General features: G+C 35.8%; 2 protein-coding genes and 1 long non-coding RNA gene across 5 annotated transcripts in view; 1 reads left to right on the top strand and 2 right to left on the bottom strand.

Moving 5' to 3' along the window:
• The window catches only part of cd4-1 (CD4-1 molecule), a 26,755-nt gene extending 16,792 nt beyond the window's left edge, over positions 1-9,963 (bottom strand). Inside the window, exon 1 of the mRNA XM_028013442.1 lies at positions 9,679-9,963. The gene's annotated coding sequence lies outside the window, so the exon portion shown is untranslated. The remainder of the gene's footprint in view (positions 1-9,678) is intronic.
• Positions 1-16,337, top strand: part of LOC114142264 (uncharacterized) — a 40,273-nt gene that overhangs the window by 13,921 nt on the left and 10,015 nt on the right. The window contains exons 3-4 of one of the 3 annotated variants that reach the window (XR_003594980.1): positions 435-966; positions 3,968-4,020. This is a non-coding gene — a long non-coding RNA (uncharacterized LOC114142264). Of the gene's footprint in view, positions 1-434; positions 967-3,967; positions 4,021-6,115; positions 6,225-16,337 lie in introns of all 3 variants that reach the window. The other 2 variants (XR_003594978.1, XR_003594979.1) reach the window with 2 other exon arrangements.
• On the bottom strand, positions 10,838-16,269 carry LOC114142262 (T-cell surface glycoprotein CD4-like). Its single transcript, XM_028013446.1, has 9 exons — positions 16,037-16,269; positions 15,211-15,239; positions 14,969-15,127; positions 14,738-14,878; positions 13,628-13,870; positions 13,456-13,536; positions 13,225-13,367; positions 12,241-12,308; positions 10,838-12,045 (listed from the first exon to the last, which is right to left on the bottom strand). Exons 2-9 carry the CDS (start codon positions 15,236-15,238, stop codon positions 11,961-11,963), a joined length of 948 nt encoding a protein of 315 aa, XP_027869247.1. The 5' UTR covers position 15,239; positions 16,037-16,269; the 3' UTR covers positions 10,838-11,960.

The raw sequence follows: 16,337 nt of genomic DNA on the forward strand, positions 1-16,337 counted from the left end.
CACACTGACCACGAAGAGACTAAACATTGACGAGGACCCGACGAGGAACAAGGAACACAGGTGGAGTTAAATACACGGGAGGGTAATCATAGAAACGAGACACACCTGGGGAACAATCAAGGGGAGGACAGGACAACGAAGAGACTTAGGGACACAGAACACTCTAAATAAACAAGGAAAAGCACAGACCATGACAAAAATAGCTAATTCTCAGTCAGATATTTGGGGATCTTCATGTCTTTCCTACAGATTCTCACTTAAATTTTGGTCTGAACTTTGACTGGGCCACTATAACATCTACAGTAAATTGTTCCATTGTATCTCTGCCGTATGTTTATGGTTGTTGTTGTTCTCCTGGAAGCTGAACCTCCGCTCCTAGCTTAAATGTTTGGCAGATTCTAACATATTTTCTTATATTATTGTCCTGTGTTTAGCGTTACCCATCTTCCATCAACTCTAAATAGCTTCCCTTGGCCTACTGAAAGAAAGTATCCCCACAGCATGATGCTGTCACCACTATGTTTCTCAATGGAGATGGTATTGTCAAGGTGATGTATACAGCTATGTTATGTTTTGTGCTCAAAATACGACATCTTAGACTCATTTAAATGAGTCTAGACTAGAGCATGTTCTTCCACATGTTTGCTGTGTCCCTAAACTACAAACAGATTACGCTTCCATTAATTGGTTAGGATAGGTCTATAGACTATGCAAAACATTTTCATTCTAATTTTTCTTTTGCACAAAATCATTTTTACATAACGAGACTTTAGTGTAGTCAGTTCTGAATATCTTGGGTACCTTTCAGAATGAGTTGTTTTAAGGTCTCTTGTCTCTTTAAATCCAAATAAACTGCTGGTGGCCACGCGCCCAACTCACCTTCGCCTAGAAATTGGCTGCAAACTGCAACTCTATGCGCAATTATACAACCGTCTTTGAACATTATACAAACATCTTTTCTGAATGGTAAGTCAACGACAAAACACTTGTCTTTTCCAGCAGCAATTTTACCGCGCAAATAGCGGTAAAACTTGCTGAGCAAAACTCCTGGAGCTCCCTGGGGTTGCTAGCCGAGCTCAGCTACCAACCCCAACAGGGTTCTGCTGGGGTTGCTAGGTAACGGCTCTTTGCCGGTTGATTGCGACAGGACAAACGGTAGCTTTTTTTAAACGGCTAATTTTTCAGACGCCATAAAACATAAACTTAATGGTAAAAAAAAAAAAGGGGGGGGTTTTTTTTTCATATACGCTTTGAATGTTTTTAGAGGCAGTTAAGACCCAAATGAGAATTTTGAGAAAATTCCTAATAGATCACATTTAAGACTTAGATCTCTGCAGCTGTTGTCTGGTTACTGTAATATGGGCCTAGCAATAGACTTGGATCTGCGCCATGCTGTTTTCGTGTTCAGATGATAGATTGAACAGCAATCTGTGAGATGTTCATAGCTTAGCTAACCTAGCCTGGCATGAAAAGCCTCTCTACATGCATCCCTAAACGTTTCTGCTGTTTCTTGTTCTTTAAGATGATGTTTGTTCACTAATGTTATCTAACAAACCTGAGACATCAACTGAACAGCTGGATTAGATTACATTTCAGGTCTTTTGTTTACTAATTTGGCCTTTATAAGGGTTTTTATTTAGGTCAATGAGAGTAAAAAGGGTCTGTATACAACTTTTATATATAGTGAAGTGAATGTCACACTTTTCAGGTTTTCATTTGTAAAATTTTTGCAAACAATGTATCCATTATCTCCCATTTCACAATTATGTTCAACTTGATGATAGTCTAAAATATAACCCCTTCCAAAAAACATATTAAAGTTTACAGTTTGATAGAAAAGGTTAATTGCAACAGAAATAAGCTCAAAGGAAGGAAGAGTCAAAGTAAAGCCTCAAATCTAATCGTCTAAAGAAAAATAAGCTTCAGTCTACTGAAGAAGAAAAACTGATTCCACAGTGAATTTAATCCAACTGAGTTCTGAGGAAAAAAAATAAAAAAACACAAAAATGGCAGGATATGTCTGTGTGATTATGTGCCTCATCGTCACTGAAATCACGAAAAACACTTTAAAATTTTGTTCTTGTATGAACTTCCAGACTGTTGAGTTCAACTTTTACACACAGGTTCATCAGTTCAGTTATTTAAAATGGTTTCACGTTCAAGGTATTCTCCTCAGTGAGGCACGTTGCATCTCCAGTTTAATACATGCACTGTGGTTAGGACAGAAACCTACATTTGATCTGCGATTGGCTAATGATGACAGAGGTTATTGATGACGTTAGTTGGCCATGGAAAACTTGCTCTGCCTACATTCTGCTCTGTCTGTATCATTTACTGTTTCGCATCAAAAATTGCTGCTATATTCCTGTAAATAATCAAGATATGTATTCATCTTTTTATGCCAACTCATGTAAAAATTGTAATATGGCTACTGAAATAGAAACAAAAACTGTCATGTATGGAAAAAAAAAGTTTAAAAATCCCAGAATATTTATTTTTAGTGTTGGCATATTATGTTCTTAGGTTACACAATGAAAGTAAACAAAGCATAAGGTGTTTTAAACAAAATGCATTTGAAGATGAACAATATATGTAAAAATACAGGGTTAAAAACAAACAAACTATGGCGTTGGCTTCATTAATATTCTGCTTTACTTAATATCAGTCTGCTATGAAAAAATATGTTGGGCTTTTTCCGCCATTGGACCAAATTAAACAGTGAAAGAAGAGTTAAACTTATTTTGTATATCACTTTTTACCCCTGTATCAGAAATGTCCCCAAATTTCTTTCTAATTTGAGCCGTATTTTATTGTCTAAATGGAGCATAAACGTCCCTCGTAGCAGGAAAACGCATTCTGGCATTCCTGAAAAGCATTTTTGTCTTTTTGTTTTGAAATGTCTCCCTTCTGTCCTTTATGAACTATATATTACACTACATACAGCCATACTCAATAATTAGAATATTGAGTAGTTGGTTTATTTCAGTAACTCAGTTCACCAGCTGAAATAGTTTTTTCGCAAATTTCTCTCTAAATTATAGTGATTTTCTGCTTGTATCTAATGAAATCGCATTCTAGATTACATCAGACTAATATAAACAATATTTTCAATACAAAACTGTGGTCTTAATGAAATGTATGTTTAATACCTGCTTAAAGGTTGTTATTTTCAAAATGTTCCTTTAATCTGGCGAACGACTGCAAAACATATAAAGCATGCAACAGAGTTATAATCTGTACTTTTATAGCTGCATTTAAACCCAAAACCTTTCACAACCCCAGCATATTTTGATTTTATTTCATTTTTATTCCCGCAAGAAATTTGTTTCTGATGAGAAATCAGATAAGCATATCTCAAAAGATACTAGAGCAAAGTAAAAGGTGCACCAAATCTGGGGGAAAATAAACAGAAAACTGATTTGCCATGTAATAAAAAATATTTATACTTCTTTATAATTAATTAAAGAAGTCTCTAAAAATAGCTCATATCTCTATATTTCTGAGCAGCTTCTTGCAGATTTCTATGGGTATTTGTTGATTTCTCGTCGATGATGAGCTCCCATCTGAAACAGATGTGGATTATTGTTGTTTAAATTTTAAATATTAACAATCAAGCAGAAGGAATTTAACATTTTTATAGAAGAAATCTGCTGTGACACTGTTGGGCAACCAGACCCACCATACCATTTGTCGGTGTTAAGCCATTTTTTTGTGAACTTATATATATATATATGTATATATATATATGTTTTGTGTGTATGTTCCCATATGGATGTGTGCATACCTTAAAGGTTTTTTTCTTTAATGAAGTAAAAATTTATCAAAATAAAAATTTCATCTGTGTAACTATTGTCCTTCATTTGGACGATCTCAAAGTTCAGTGTCCACAAATTCACAGCTGCAGAAGCATGCAATATGACAATTTCATGTAAAAAGATGTTCTTTTTTCTTTCTCTCATTGTTTCAGAGTAATTACACGTTATATTAGAGAAGATGGAGAGCAATGCGTCTGCAGAGCAAGTAAGTGCCACTGAACCAAGTCGATTTGTCCCTTAATGTCCTCAAATAAAAAACTAATTAAAGCTCCGACCTTCATCCTCCTAATGAATACTTTTTTATTCGCTTGTTTGTACACAAAGCCTTTATTCTTCATGTTGCACACTGAAGAGACACAGAGTGCTTTGCAGTTTTAGTGATGTTGACGTTAGAGACAGAAACAGAGTGAATGCTTGAAAAAGTAAAGATGAAAATGTAGTTTTACCCTCAACAGTTCAAAGGCGGCATGTTTAATCTGCTACACAAATATTACTAAATCCACAGGAGACGCGTTATATCCATCCATACTACAACCGTCCTGAAGCGTTTTCAAACATTTCAGCTCAGGAGAATAATTTTTCTTAAAGCCATAAACCATCTGAGAATTCACTGCAAAAACACAAAATCTTACAAAGTATTTTCTATATTTGCATTATTTTCTGCTGCAAATAGACTAAAATCTGCAAAACTAACTTACAAGTAACTTTTCGGCAAAATGTGGGAGTTTGCTTTAAGTCAATAATTCCTTAATACTGATGAAAAAGAACTAGCTATAAGTCAAAATATCCTGTTCCGCTGGGACATTATTTCACTTATAGCTAATTCTTTTTCATCAATATTAAGGAATTATTGAATCAAAAATAACCTCCTATATTTTGCTGAAAAGTTAATCGTAAGTTAGTTTTGTTTTATTTCAAATATACTGAGATATTTACACTAGAAAGTAGAACAAAAATACTTGGTAAGATTTTGTGTTTTTGCAGTGAAAGAAGTAACAACGGTCAGGAACAAAACAAATAGAGATTTTTCTGAATGTGTAATTTTTGTAAAATGGCAGGATAAAGAAGGTTGTTATTGTTACACCTGCAGCTCTTCTATTACTTTAAACAATGTTAAAAAGCGCCTCCAGTTCAGATTTAGAGTATTTCTTCAGTCAGTAAAGACTTCTGGGAGAGTTCATGTAAAAGGCAGCTTTAATGCTACGTGGTTAAACATGCAGACGTATCCGTTTAGCGTGATCATGAATCAAAGGATTATCTCACAAACACAGACAGGTGCTCTGCTGCTGGTGGCCTGAAACACACCTGTGAAACATTAAAGGCCAACAGACCAGTATCACCATCACCTCTTATTTCCTTTAATTTGCACCACATCCCCTAGTGAAGCATTAACAGCCAACAAAAACCCCACTAAGATGTGGGTCCCCATAATATCAGTTTAGCACCTCATCGCTCTCAAAAACAATTTTATCTCAAGCAGAGTCTGAAGTCTGATCACAATCTGGAGTTTACTTAAACGTGAACTCGAGTGATTTCGACGTGTGAAACCTACGTGGGCCTGCAGCTACACATGAGGGGAGTTTACAGGGAGGGGAAACACCTCAACACATGATCATTTGACTCCGAACAGATCGAGAACATTCAGTTTTTAAAATGTTTAAATCCTTTGGCAGGGCTTCAGTTTGCACCTGCAGCTGGCAGCTTGTTTAAAATGCCTAAAACTCCCATTCTGCAGCACCGCTGCTCTCTGCACTCAACATGAATGTGGCACAAGTTTGTGCTTGGGTTTCCTGCACAACAACGGCTGTTTTATGGTGAAGTAAAAGCAAGTGAAATCACATCAGCGGATCTGCTTTGGCTCCTGATGGAAAACACAACTTGAAATGGAAATACAAGAAGGAGGGATAATCACCAGTTCATGAATTTCGGTTTCGCTTTGAACGCCTGAATGTGTGTGTTCATTTGTGAAAGACAATGAAAAAGGGAACTGAGTAATGCAGGTTATTATGAATCTATGAAAAGGGAATCCTATTGTCTCATATGAGGACACCCCCAGTGAATAGACAGTTATATTTTCATAACAGGGAAACACAGCTTGGTAATCGCCTGCAGAGAAGAAAAAAACGCACATTAAGGCTCGAAAGTAGACATAAACGTTGGGTGAAATGATGACTTAAATCCAGCAAGAGGAAATGGAGAAATTTAATGTGTTTTTGCTCTTTAAAATGGTGCAGAATAAAAGCTGTGTCACTTTAATTCATCACAAAGCCAAGAGTTTATCAAGAACTGCTGCTTTTCAGGTTTATGTGCATTAAGTGGACGGATATCAAAGAAATCAGCAAAACTGCAGAAGTGTAGGACAGCAAAGCCATCTGATGATCCTGATTTCCCACAGCCAGCAGACTGAAGGTAAAAACAGCTCCAGAAAAGTGATACTGCAGTACAAATGCTAAAACATCACAAAGACAGATATGCCTGCAGGACGGCATTGAAATTATGAAGCAGAGACTCTTCATCTTAGTTTTATCGCAGGCCATCAACAAGGCGAGCTATTTCACACGCAAAAAACACATAATTCCTTCTTACGATGTATCGACAGTGAGAGAACAAGCATTATCTTTAAAGGTCATTTCTTAAAAAGAATCAAGAACTTTTCTTTTTTTAACCAAAGTGAATCTATTCTGTCTTTAAACAAAATCTTGCAGCAGATATGATACAAAATACTTGGCATTGGACTAAAAAAGCTTCAGACAGCTTATATAAAGACTCCCCATTGTAATATAATATAAAATATTGCTATTATATGTCCTCAGACTGACTAAAAGCCTAATAGAGGAACGCACAAATGGCTTTTTGAAGCAGTTTAGTTTGCAGCGAACACAAACATAACAAGCCTTATTCTCCTTACGGTATATTATATTCTCCTGCATTTTGGAAATTACACACATATGTTCGTCCGCAACAAAAAAATACGCCACTACACTGTAAAATAGTTTAAATCCTTAGCTCGACTATCGTTACAGCATTTAATCTGACCCACCTGCAGTCCTTACGGGGCGGTCACTGAGGAGATTTGACCATTTCTAAAACTAAAATGAGACAAAAAAGACCCAAAACTCCCCAACATATCAGATCATATAACAAATAAGGAAGTGAAACAACAAAAGTTTGTTTTCATATCCTTAAAGAGTCTCCATTTACAAAACGTACAAAACTTGCGCTCATGTATTGAAAAAGCAAAAATAATTATATTAAATGTTAAATTTTATTTATCTTTTGATTTTAATAGAGTGGAGGTTTTTATAACAAGACTATATCTCCTAATAAAGCTTTTTATTGATAATTGTTCTTCAAATAAGATCAATTTAATCCATTTTATAATCCCAAATCCTCATCCAAAACGTAACACTCTTGAGACAAGAGAGCATAAGCAAGATTTGAATCCTAATTCATAGATTTTATGCACTTATAATGAAGCAAACTGAATTTATACTTTCAGAGTTGGACAACGAGAATGAAAGGAGCAGCTACGGTTTAAGTGCCTCTGAAAATACAAAAAGATTTTAGTAAAGACATGTCTCGGGACTTTTCACCATAATAATGCCAAACACTCAAAATGTTTTTATTTTTTAATTTGATGAATCAAAAAGGGAAAGTTTAAAGTTGCTATTGTATTTTTTTTTTCTATTTTCTTTTAAAGCCATAGCACCAACATGCCCACTAATCCCAGTAACAGATACTGGGAGTTTAATTAGTATACAGGTTAAAATACAAACAGCACCTCTGAAGATTATGATCACTGCATCAGATTTGTAGTAAGAATACTAAAGTAAAATACAGACTTTTATTTACATAACAGATCAGAGACAATTTCCCTTGGAAACAAACGGCGAAACAGACGCGCCACTGGATGTTTTTTAGTACTATTTCATATAATTATCTCAATACATTCACAAATATTTATTAAACCTTACAAACGAGCATTACAAAGCAGAATTCATGCATTATTTCTGCATTTTTAATTAAAAAGCGTTTTAAGTCACGGCTCTATGATTGTGCGCCAAGACATCCATAAATCCCAGGAAGCGAGACAGAAAAATCCAGATTATTCTGCTCACTGGATTGTTTTTAGACATCTGATAGCAACAAAGCTTGACCAATACAGGCATCGGATTTTATTTTTCCCCATCGCTGTCCTCATTTCTTAAAATATTTTTTTCAGTGTAATGAATGTAATCAGTCCTCTAAATCAGCAATATAAGGGCGGATTTGTTTGATGTCTCCCATGTTATTTTTTACACTTTTAATATAAGAAATGCTTTGTTTTGCAGCACAGGCGCCAAAATGAACGTAATTCGACTTAACGGATTTTAAAACAACCCTGTTGTTTTAAAATCTGTTATTGTAACCCACCAAGACAAAATATCTGCCAGAAAAATAGAAACTGGTTGGTTACTTCTGATGGACTAAATAGTAGTTTTATGCTGTCACCAGGTTTAAGGGCTTTATTTGAACTCTTGTTTCTTTCATTGCGTTTGCAACAAACTCCTGCAGATAACAGCTTAAAGTTTCAGCTCATGAAGCCTTCGACCTGCGTGGCACACTGATGCTTTCTCCCCACAGAGATCATGAACATTGGGATTTATTCAATTTATTCTTATTAGACCTTCACTATCGTTACACGAGAAGCTCCAAACCAGCAGTGTGTTTACGATAAAACCCAACAGTGACACTCATACAAGCACTGCATGGACCTAATGACCCTATTATAATCATAAATCACACAAAATATGCTCTGTATATAATATCTAATCTCATTGAGCACATCGAGCCAGGGGGAGCCATTAGGGACACGTTTTGTCAAGAATGTCATTATGGTGATAATATCAGTTATATAACCTTCTGCTCTTCAGAAAAATACATGAATATTCTGCAGTTTTCTTCAGTAAATGTGCCCCCCCAGATCAGGATTTAGTTTGCAAATAACAGTTTTTTTCAAATGGAGATGAACAATTATTATTCTAAATACAAACTAAACAACGTTACAGTAGTCAGGTTTCACATTATCAGCAGCGTTTTCAATCGATTGGCAGCAGCTGGAGATAAAAGTCAACAAAACCTCCATAGAAGAGCTTCACTCTCCAGGATTAGTGTACTTTTAAATCAAATGTGCTGAAGTTTGTTCACCTCCATGTATGAACTGCTGCTGTAGGATTAGCACATATTTAGCATTCTTTTTATCCAATGATTGCAAAATATACGCGTTCCAGTTGCATAAGTTCTGATCTTTCAATGTAAAGACGAGCATCTATTTTTGGCATATAGGTTTTGACATTTTGAAAATCTCTGGCTGTCGTAACTTTGAAAGAAAATAGAAACACTCGTAAATTAGTGTCAGGGAGGAAAAGCTGCTGATTAAAGTTGGTGTTTCAGGTTTGTTATAAGTGCAGCGATGAACAGGAGTAACGTATTAAATCCCACTAAATTTTGATCCACTTCTTTACCGTTTTGTGTGTTTTTATCAGATAATAATAAACAGTCTGCCAACTGATTCCTTGTATTTGTTGTACATATTTCAGTTATGGAGACATTTTTATAAGGTCAAACACACCTGAATCTGTCTAAAATCAAATCAGTTGTTGCACAGAGAGAGTTAAAAAAGAAATAAAGGCCAAAGTTACACCAAAGTATTTACACCATTTCCCTCTTAAGGTGTTCATCACTGGTCACGTATCCTAACTTGTTCGTTTTGCTATTTTAAGCCTGACTTTTATGTTTTCTATCAGAAATAAATCGTTTTAAATTTGCCTACTGTTTTCTAATAAAGCTTTATGTGAATAGAGAATATTTAGGAGTTACTCACAGGTGATGATCTCAGTACAGCAATGAGTTCAGCTCTGACATTTGGCAGCTTGTATGCTGTGACACCGTCTCGTTCATACACCGCGACACACACAGGAAGTCAAACACCTCTATGATCCAATCCGTTCTGCTACAAGCCAAATGGATCACCTGCATTAAATTCAAATAGCCTGTATGCCACTGACTTCTGTTTTAGCACTAATGCGTTTTTTAGCCACATAGACCACTTCCAGGTGCCCAGGCAACACTATGTTAGCAATGGCTCCTCAGCCACTGCAGGACTATTAATGATGTTTATAAAATTATTCAGATGTCCTCAAAAGCTCCAACACCAACAAAGGATTTAAGCTGTTTGTGTCAAACTTCATAAAGAACTTCGAAGGTAAGTTGTATGTTCACCAAAATACCTGATATGTGTCTAATATACCGTAGCTAACATCGATAGGCTTACACGGGTATTACAGTATGTAAACATTAAGTGTTTTGTTTACCTGTGCGATGTTATATATTTACCTTGGTGCAGCTCTTGCAGCTATCGCTAAAAGCAACAGGAGCAAGAGGCAACCGGAAATGATCCATGTGGCTTAAATTTGAACAGAAATATGTCACCACTACTTGTGGCTTATAGGCTATTAAGGAGCAGGAACAACAAGGAGCTACCAGCTGACAAAACAAGATTGCATTTTAACTTATAAGATATTATCTTTTTACTCTTTAGTATATATGTCACTGCTGTTGGTGTGTGTGTGCGTGTGTGTGTGTGTGTGTGTTTAACAGGTGTTTTATTGCATGTAGAGCTGCACTGGGGTCAACACCTGCGTCTTAGTGCACCAGTTGTGGGAATTTCAGAGCTTTGGAACCAGTACAGGCCCAGTTTACTGCGTCTCAAACAAAGTGTAACAATATTGTTTGAAGTTACAATAAAAGAGCTCATGAAGCAACAATTTCTCATTTACTTTGCCTGAATTAAATATCCCTTCAGTATATGATTACATGTAGACGTTTTCCCATTGATTACACTGCAATATAACTTTATGCATGACCACACTGGGGAGCTGCACAAAACAGTGTGGCAATCAACGGGCCGTGTCGTGTTTACTGATGTGTGGTATTGTGATTTTTATCAGACTGGTGGAGGCATCCAGAAATAATGAGTCATCTGGGTATCCCATCTGATTTATTGATTGGAAATTAAAGTAAAAAAAACAGTTTGAAGCAAATCTTCAATATCTTTATTTACAACCAGCAATAAGAAAGGGCAATAAGTTTACAAATGAACAAGCACATATCAAATGATAAAATATGTTACCTTGAAGCACTAATAAAGAAATGTTCACAGGTTTATCTTGCAACTTCTTAAATTGGAGGAAACAGAAACAAAAAAGGTTAAGGTTGGAAAAAAGTCTCAACTTTCCAGCAGCAGTATGTAACTCATAAAATATATTTTTTAACATATTTGTTGAAACTGTCACATTGTTGTGACACTATAAGACTGGAAATCTATGAAAAAAAACAAACTCTTTTGCTTCCTCCTACTGATATCTAGAAACAACCAATCAGAGCCAGGAGGCGGGTCTTAGTGCTGTCAATCATCCTCCATGTGACACTGCTCACCTCCGCTTGCTTTCTGCTGTACTGCAGCTAGCAAAGCTTGTTGTGAATGCGAGGCTAGTTAGCATAGCCACTGATGACGACGTATAAACGGTTTTCCTGTAACGTAAAGTTGTTTCTCCCCCTTTAGCACATTGAGTACATGAGAATGATTGACATCGCTGAGACCCGCCTCCTGGCTCTGATTGGTTATTGTTGGTCAGGAGTGGTGCATTCCTTCAGATGGCAATATTAGTCCAGGGAGGGGGTGGAGAATATCGATCTTCTCAACGATTATTTCATCTCGTTACAACATGGTTATAGTCTTAGCAAGTAAAACTTCTTTTTTAAAATAAAAGTTGACTACTGCAGCTTTAAATCAATTAGCTTGTTCTTTTATATCAAAATGAGCTCAAATTTGTTCATTTTAGCTAAGATGCTAACGTTAGCATGATGGCCATCACTAGCATGTTGAGCTACACTAAGAGCATTAAAAAAAACCCCGTTAAAGCTAAAATTACAATGATCACCTCCTATACAGTATTTGCTGAAAAAGCTCAAAGTGCTGACAACATTACATTTGATTATACTTTCATTCAGACGCTCATTTACATTCATGCCACATTCACCCTCTGCTGTTCACTCCTTCTCTTTATCTCCATCTCTTTATCTCTCCTTCCTCCCTCTTTCATGTCACTTCTGCAGCAGAGGTTGAAGCGGCAGGGCTGACGGCTTCTCTCTCCGGCGTCCTTGCCGCGGCTTTGCTGCAGCTGTTTGGCTGTGATAAAGAGAGTAAAGAGACGTTTTCACACTAATTACGGCAAAAATAATGAAGAGCTCACTAAAAGGAGCAGAGAAAAGCGAAGGTCATTTTGTACAAAATGAGCAGAGTCTATTAGAAAAGCAGAAGGAGATGAATGGGGACGGGGTAAAGGGATGGTTTAACAGATAGAAGTGAGCTGGGAGCGTTTACCGCACACACTGGCAGTACTTCTTTGGTTTCTGAGACAGCTGGGCTTTCTTCATCCTCAGAAATTTCTTCTGTAAATAAAAGAAAGCAGAGTTCAGTAGTTACTAGTTACATTTACATTTGTAACTTTTTGGAAAAACAAAATACTTTTAGGAGTATTTTTACTAACACTGTACTTTTTACTTTTACTTTTTAACTTTATTATGAAGCATCGCTTCTCTTACTCGAGTAAAATTTCTGGACAGTGTGACTAACCTCACAGGCTTGTTTTAATCAAAAATTCAAACACAAACCTGCAATTTTTATTAGTTTCATATTGAAATAAATTGATTTGCCTGATTGTCATTTTACCATTATGCCATTTATGTGAATAATTTTCATTTTGATCTTTAAAATACCGATTTTTATTGAATAACTTTATATTTTCTTCCATCTGATCATGTCATTTATTAATATTGAGTGATTGATGTTTTGATCAATTACTCAGTTTATGAATTACCTTCTTACCAAATACTTTTTCCTCTTACTTGGATAGCAACCTTTTACTTTTACTTGAATAATTTTATTATGAAGTAGCGCTACTTGTAGTTGAATAACATTTTTGGATATTCAACTTACTGTGAATAACCAAATGAAGAAAAAAACATGTTTTAAGCAAATATTCACCAGACACACACTTGCATTTTTTATTAATGTTTCATATTATAAGACAGTGATTTGGAAAATAATTTCCAAATCAATTTTAAAAATCAATTTTGATATGTTGTGATTATTATTAAATGATTGACATTTTGGTCAGTCATTCAGTACAGGAGTAGACTTTTTTTAGCAAATACATTTTTACTCGAGTAACTTTTTGGAAGATTACATTTTACTTTTACTTGAGTAAAAATATGTTGAAGTTATGCTACTCTTCAGTATAATTTGTGGGCCTCCTACCCACCTACAACAGGAAGCAAAAAAAGTATCCTGACTTTCCACATGTACCTTCTTCCTTTTGTTCCTCTTGTGCACGACAATGATGACGATGATCAGGATGATCACTACCAGGCCTCCAGCTCCGATTGCAACCCAAATCCACCAAACCAGGCCCAGCAGCCGTATTGGGTGCCCAAATCCTCTGACGCCACCTGGTTGAGCAAAAACATCAGACCGGATTAAAATGAGAGAAACTCAAAAACAGGAAATGGTTGAATAAGTGATACATTCAATCCTAACCAGTGGAGTTCTCCCCATTTCCTAAATTTGAGGATTTTGAATTTTCGACTATTGCAGGAGGAGTTGTTGTCTCAACATGTTCTGAAAAAAAATACAAACCAAAAAACATTTTATACTTCTGAACACAGCAGTTTTTTCAGAGTAGTCTTATATTTTAGTGAAAACATCCTACCTTCTACATTGATGGTTACACTTTTATTAAATGTCTCCCCTTCATGGGACACTAGACACGTCCAAGTCCCTTTATCTGATGGAGCAACATGTTTGAGCTCAACTTTGGGTTTGGTCTCAACTGAACCATCGGGTTTCTGCCACTTGACATTAGGTTTGGGTTGAAGTGACACTCCAGGATTTGTTTTACACTCCAGAGTAGCGTCAGCGCCAACCTTCAGAGTACCAGAGGGAACAACAGAGACTAGTAGGGATGAGAAACAGAAAGAAGACACAGTGAGAATCTTAAAAGATGCAGAACTCATGTTAAAGCTGCTGTGTATTCTGGCCACAAATGTTGATGCATCTAAAAAAAACACAAACATTTTAAGACATCTAAACAGAAATTGAGCAAAATTGTGAAAAGAAAAGGCCTGTCTATGCTTTTAATGCAGCCCCATTGTATATAGTGTGTTAATTGGGATGAGAGGTGTAAAATTAACTGTATTATACAGTAGTTTTATCAAGATGTATTTTTTTAAAAACCTTTTCCTGTCCTTAATAATTATCTGACCATCTAGGGATAAAAGTTAAAAGTAGCTGAACCACTGGTAACAATTTGACTGCATTTATTGTTACTTCAAAAACATTTGGGTGTCATTTATTTCCTAGTTAAGTAAAAATAAACTGTTATAAACCAGAAGCCAAGACGATGAGATGAGATGTTCAAGGACAATGGGAAATCCAAATGTGTAAAAACAAGATACTGGACTATTGTCTACACAGTTTACTTTGTAGGCCATGGAAAAGCAGTGCAAACTTTAAACTTTAACAGGTTTAAAAAACATATAGCTGAACCTTTGTTTGGCTTCTGCTCTTATTCTTAAATCGTTTTCTGATGGAACTTTCAGTTCATAACAGTGGAGTATTGTAATTAACGCAGCCTTTGTTTCCCATACAACTAACATACAGTTTTAAAAAGAAAAACATGTTAAATATTCCCACTTTGTTCATCCTTTGCTGTTCCATTCATTCTTAATAGTTACGGTTTCAATATATCAGTGTAATCATAACCTTGTGTGCTGTTTTTTAATTGACTGTAGTTTTATTTTGTCCTGGATCTGCTACTCACCTGAAACTACGATCAGAAGGTGTTCTTTACGTAAACCATCTGCAACACAAGTAAACTTTCCAGAATCGCTTTCCTGTACGTTGGAGATTTCTATGTCTGTGTCTTTTAATGACTTTATCCTGTCTTTAAATGGAGTTTTTCCTAACATAGAAAACAGATATACTTCATGATTATATCTTTATTAATGTCATAAAAACACAAGAACTTTGCTAGAATTAATTTTGTAGGAACCTTTGCTAGATAAACCATTTCTTTGGACTCTGATTATACGTGTATCACCACGATACCACTCCACCATCTGTTTGAAGCTGCCTTGGTCACACTGTAGGGTGACTTTGCCCCCAACGTCTGTGATATAAACTTTGTCTGCAGCAGAAAGCGCTCCCAGCACTGAAGAAAAAAAAGTTTATTAAGCATTGATTGAGCTTTGTAGCTTACTGTATGAATATATTTTCAGAGGCAAACCAACTCACCCAAACCAAACAAGATGATTGTCTTCATTCTAAAGGTGAAAGCATAAAACAGAAACATGAATGCAGCAGATCAGAGTGAAAGCAAACTTTTTTTCCATTTTACCAACACACAGCTACTGTTTCAGAGCGCCTTACCAACCATGTGATCCCTAACCACCAAGCTCCTCTCTACTTCCTGCCGTTCTCTCTTCTTTTTCATTAAACATGTAACTTATGCTGGTTTCACTTACAATGTAGAAATAATCGTAAAATATAAAACGCATAAAGGATTTACTCTTTTAAAATTGCTGCAACTGTGGCGCATCTTAAGGATGCTTCCGGTGTGGAAACAGTCAAATCCTCAATTGAAAACAAGTTTTAAATTATTTTGCTGAACAAACAATATGTATAAATTAAAAATGATCTTAAAAACAGTTTTATCGAAGCAGTAATTTAAGTTCTTAATTGTAATTATACAACCGGAAAGGTTTCAGAGTGGGTTTTCAGTCTGCAGACGTACTTTGTGCTACATTAAAGCAGCAAAAATATGAATCTTATATTAGTTACTCTGCATATAATTATAAACTGATCAGTGAAGGCTGAAAACAATCGATAAATGATTATTTGCTACAATTATCAAGCAAAAATAAACTGACTTGGTAATTGGAGCACAAAATATTTTTAAGTATTTGCCGGAAAGAAAAATGGAGTATCTGAACGTAAAACATTCCAGTTAAGTAGTCTTTCTGTTTAAACTCCAAAACCGAATAAAAATGTATTGAGAAACACCAAAAATACTCAAAATTTGCAAAACAAATATATCAAACTATTTACGTTTAGATCTTACCTTAAGTCAGTTTGTTGTTTTGTTTTTCATGCCGTTATTGAGGGTAAAAACCTCTTATCCTCTCACTAGTTCAGTTCATCAAAGCAAGTGTGCAAGGATGCAGAAAGTGTAGAAGGCGGAAGAGAAAGCAGCACTTGGAAAGTTGTAGGCCAATCTAAACCCCAGCTCTCAGTGGGTTTGCTGCTGACGCCTGTGAGTTTTCTCACAATCGAGGCCTGGCGTTCTGTAAGCTGTTCTCATTTAGCCAGAGTATTCAGTTCCTACTTTCATTTGCTCATAAATGGGAAATCAGAAAAGATGA

The sequence above is a fragment of the Xiphophorus couchianus genome, chromosome 3 (assembly GCF_001444195.1).
Source record: "Xiphophorus couchianus chromosome 3, X_couchianus-1.0, whole genome shotgun sequence".
Lineage (NCBI taxonomy): Eukaryota > Metazoa > Chordata > Actinopteri > Cyprinodontiformes > Poeciliidae > Xiphophorus > Xiphophorus couchianus.

Coding starts and splice junctions, on each gene's coding strand:
- LOC114142262 (XM_028013446.1), bottom strand. CDS start 15,238: ATGAAGACAATCATCTTGTTTGGTTTGG. Junction 13,871..14,737: donor CCTTCTGATCGTAGTTTCAG/GTGAGTAGCAGA, acceptor CATCCCTACTAG/TCTCTGTTGTTCCCTCTGGT. Junction 12,309..13,224: donor AGAGGAACAAAAGGAAGAAG/GTACATGTGGAA, acceptor TTTTATTTACAG/AAGAAATTTCTGAGGATGAA.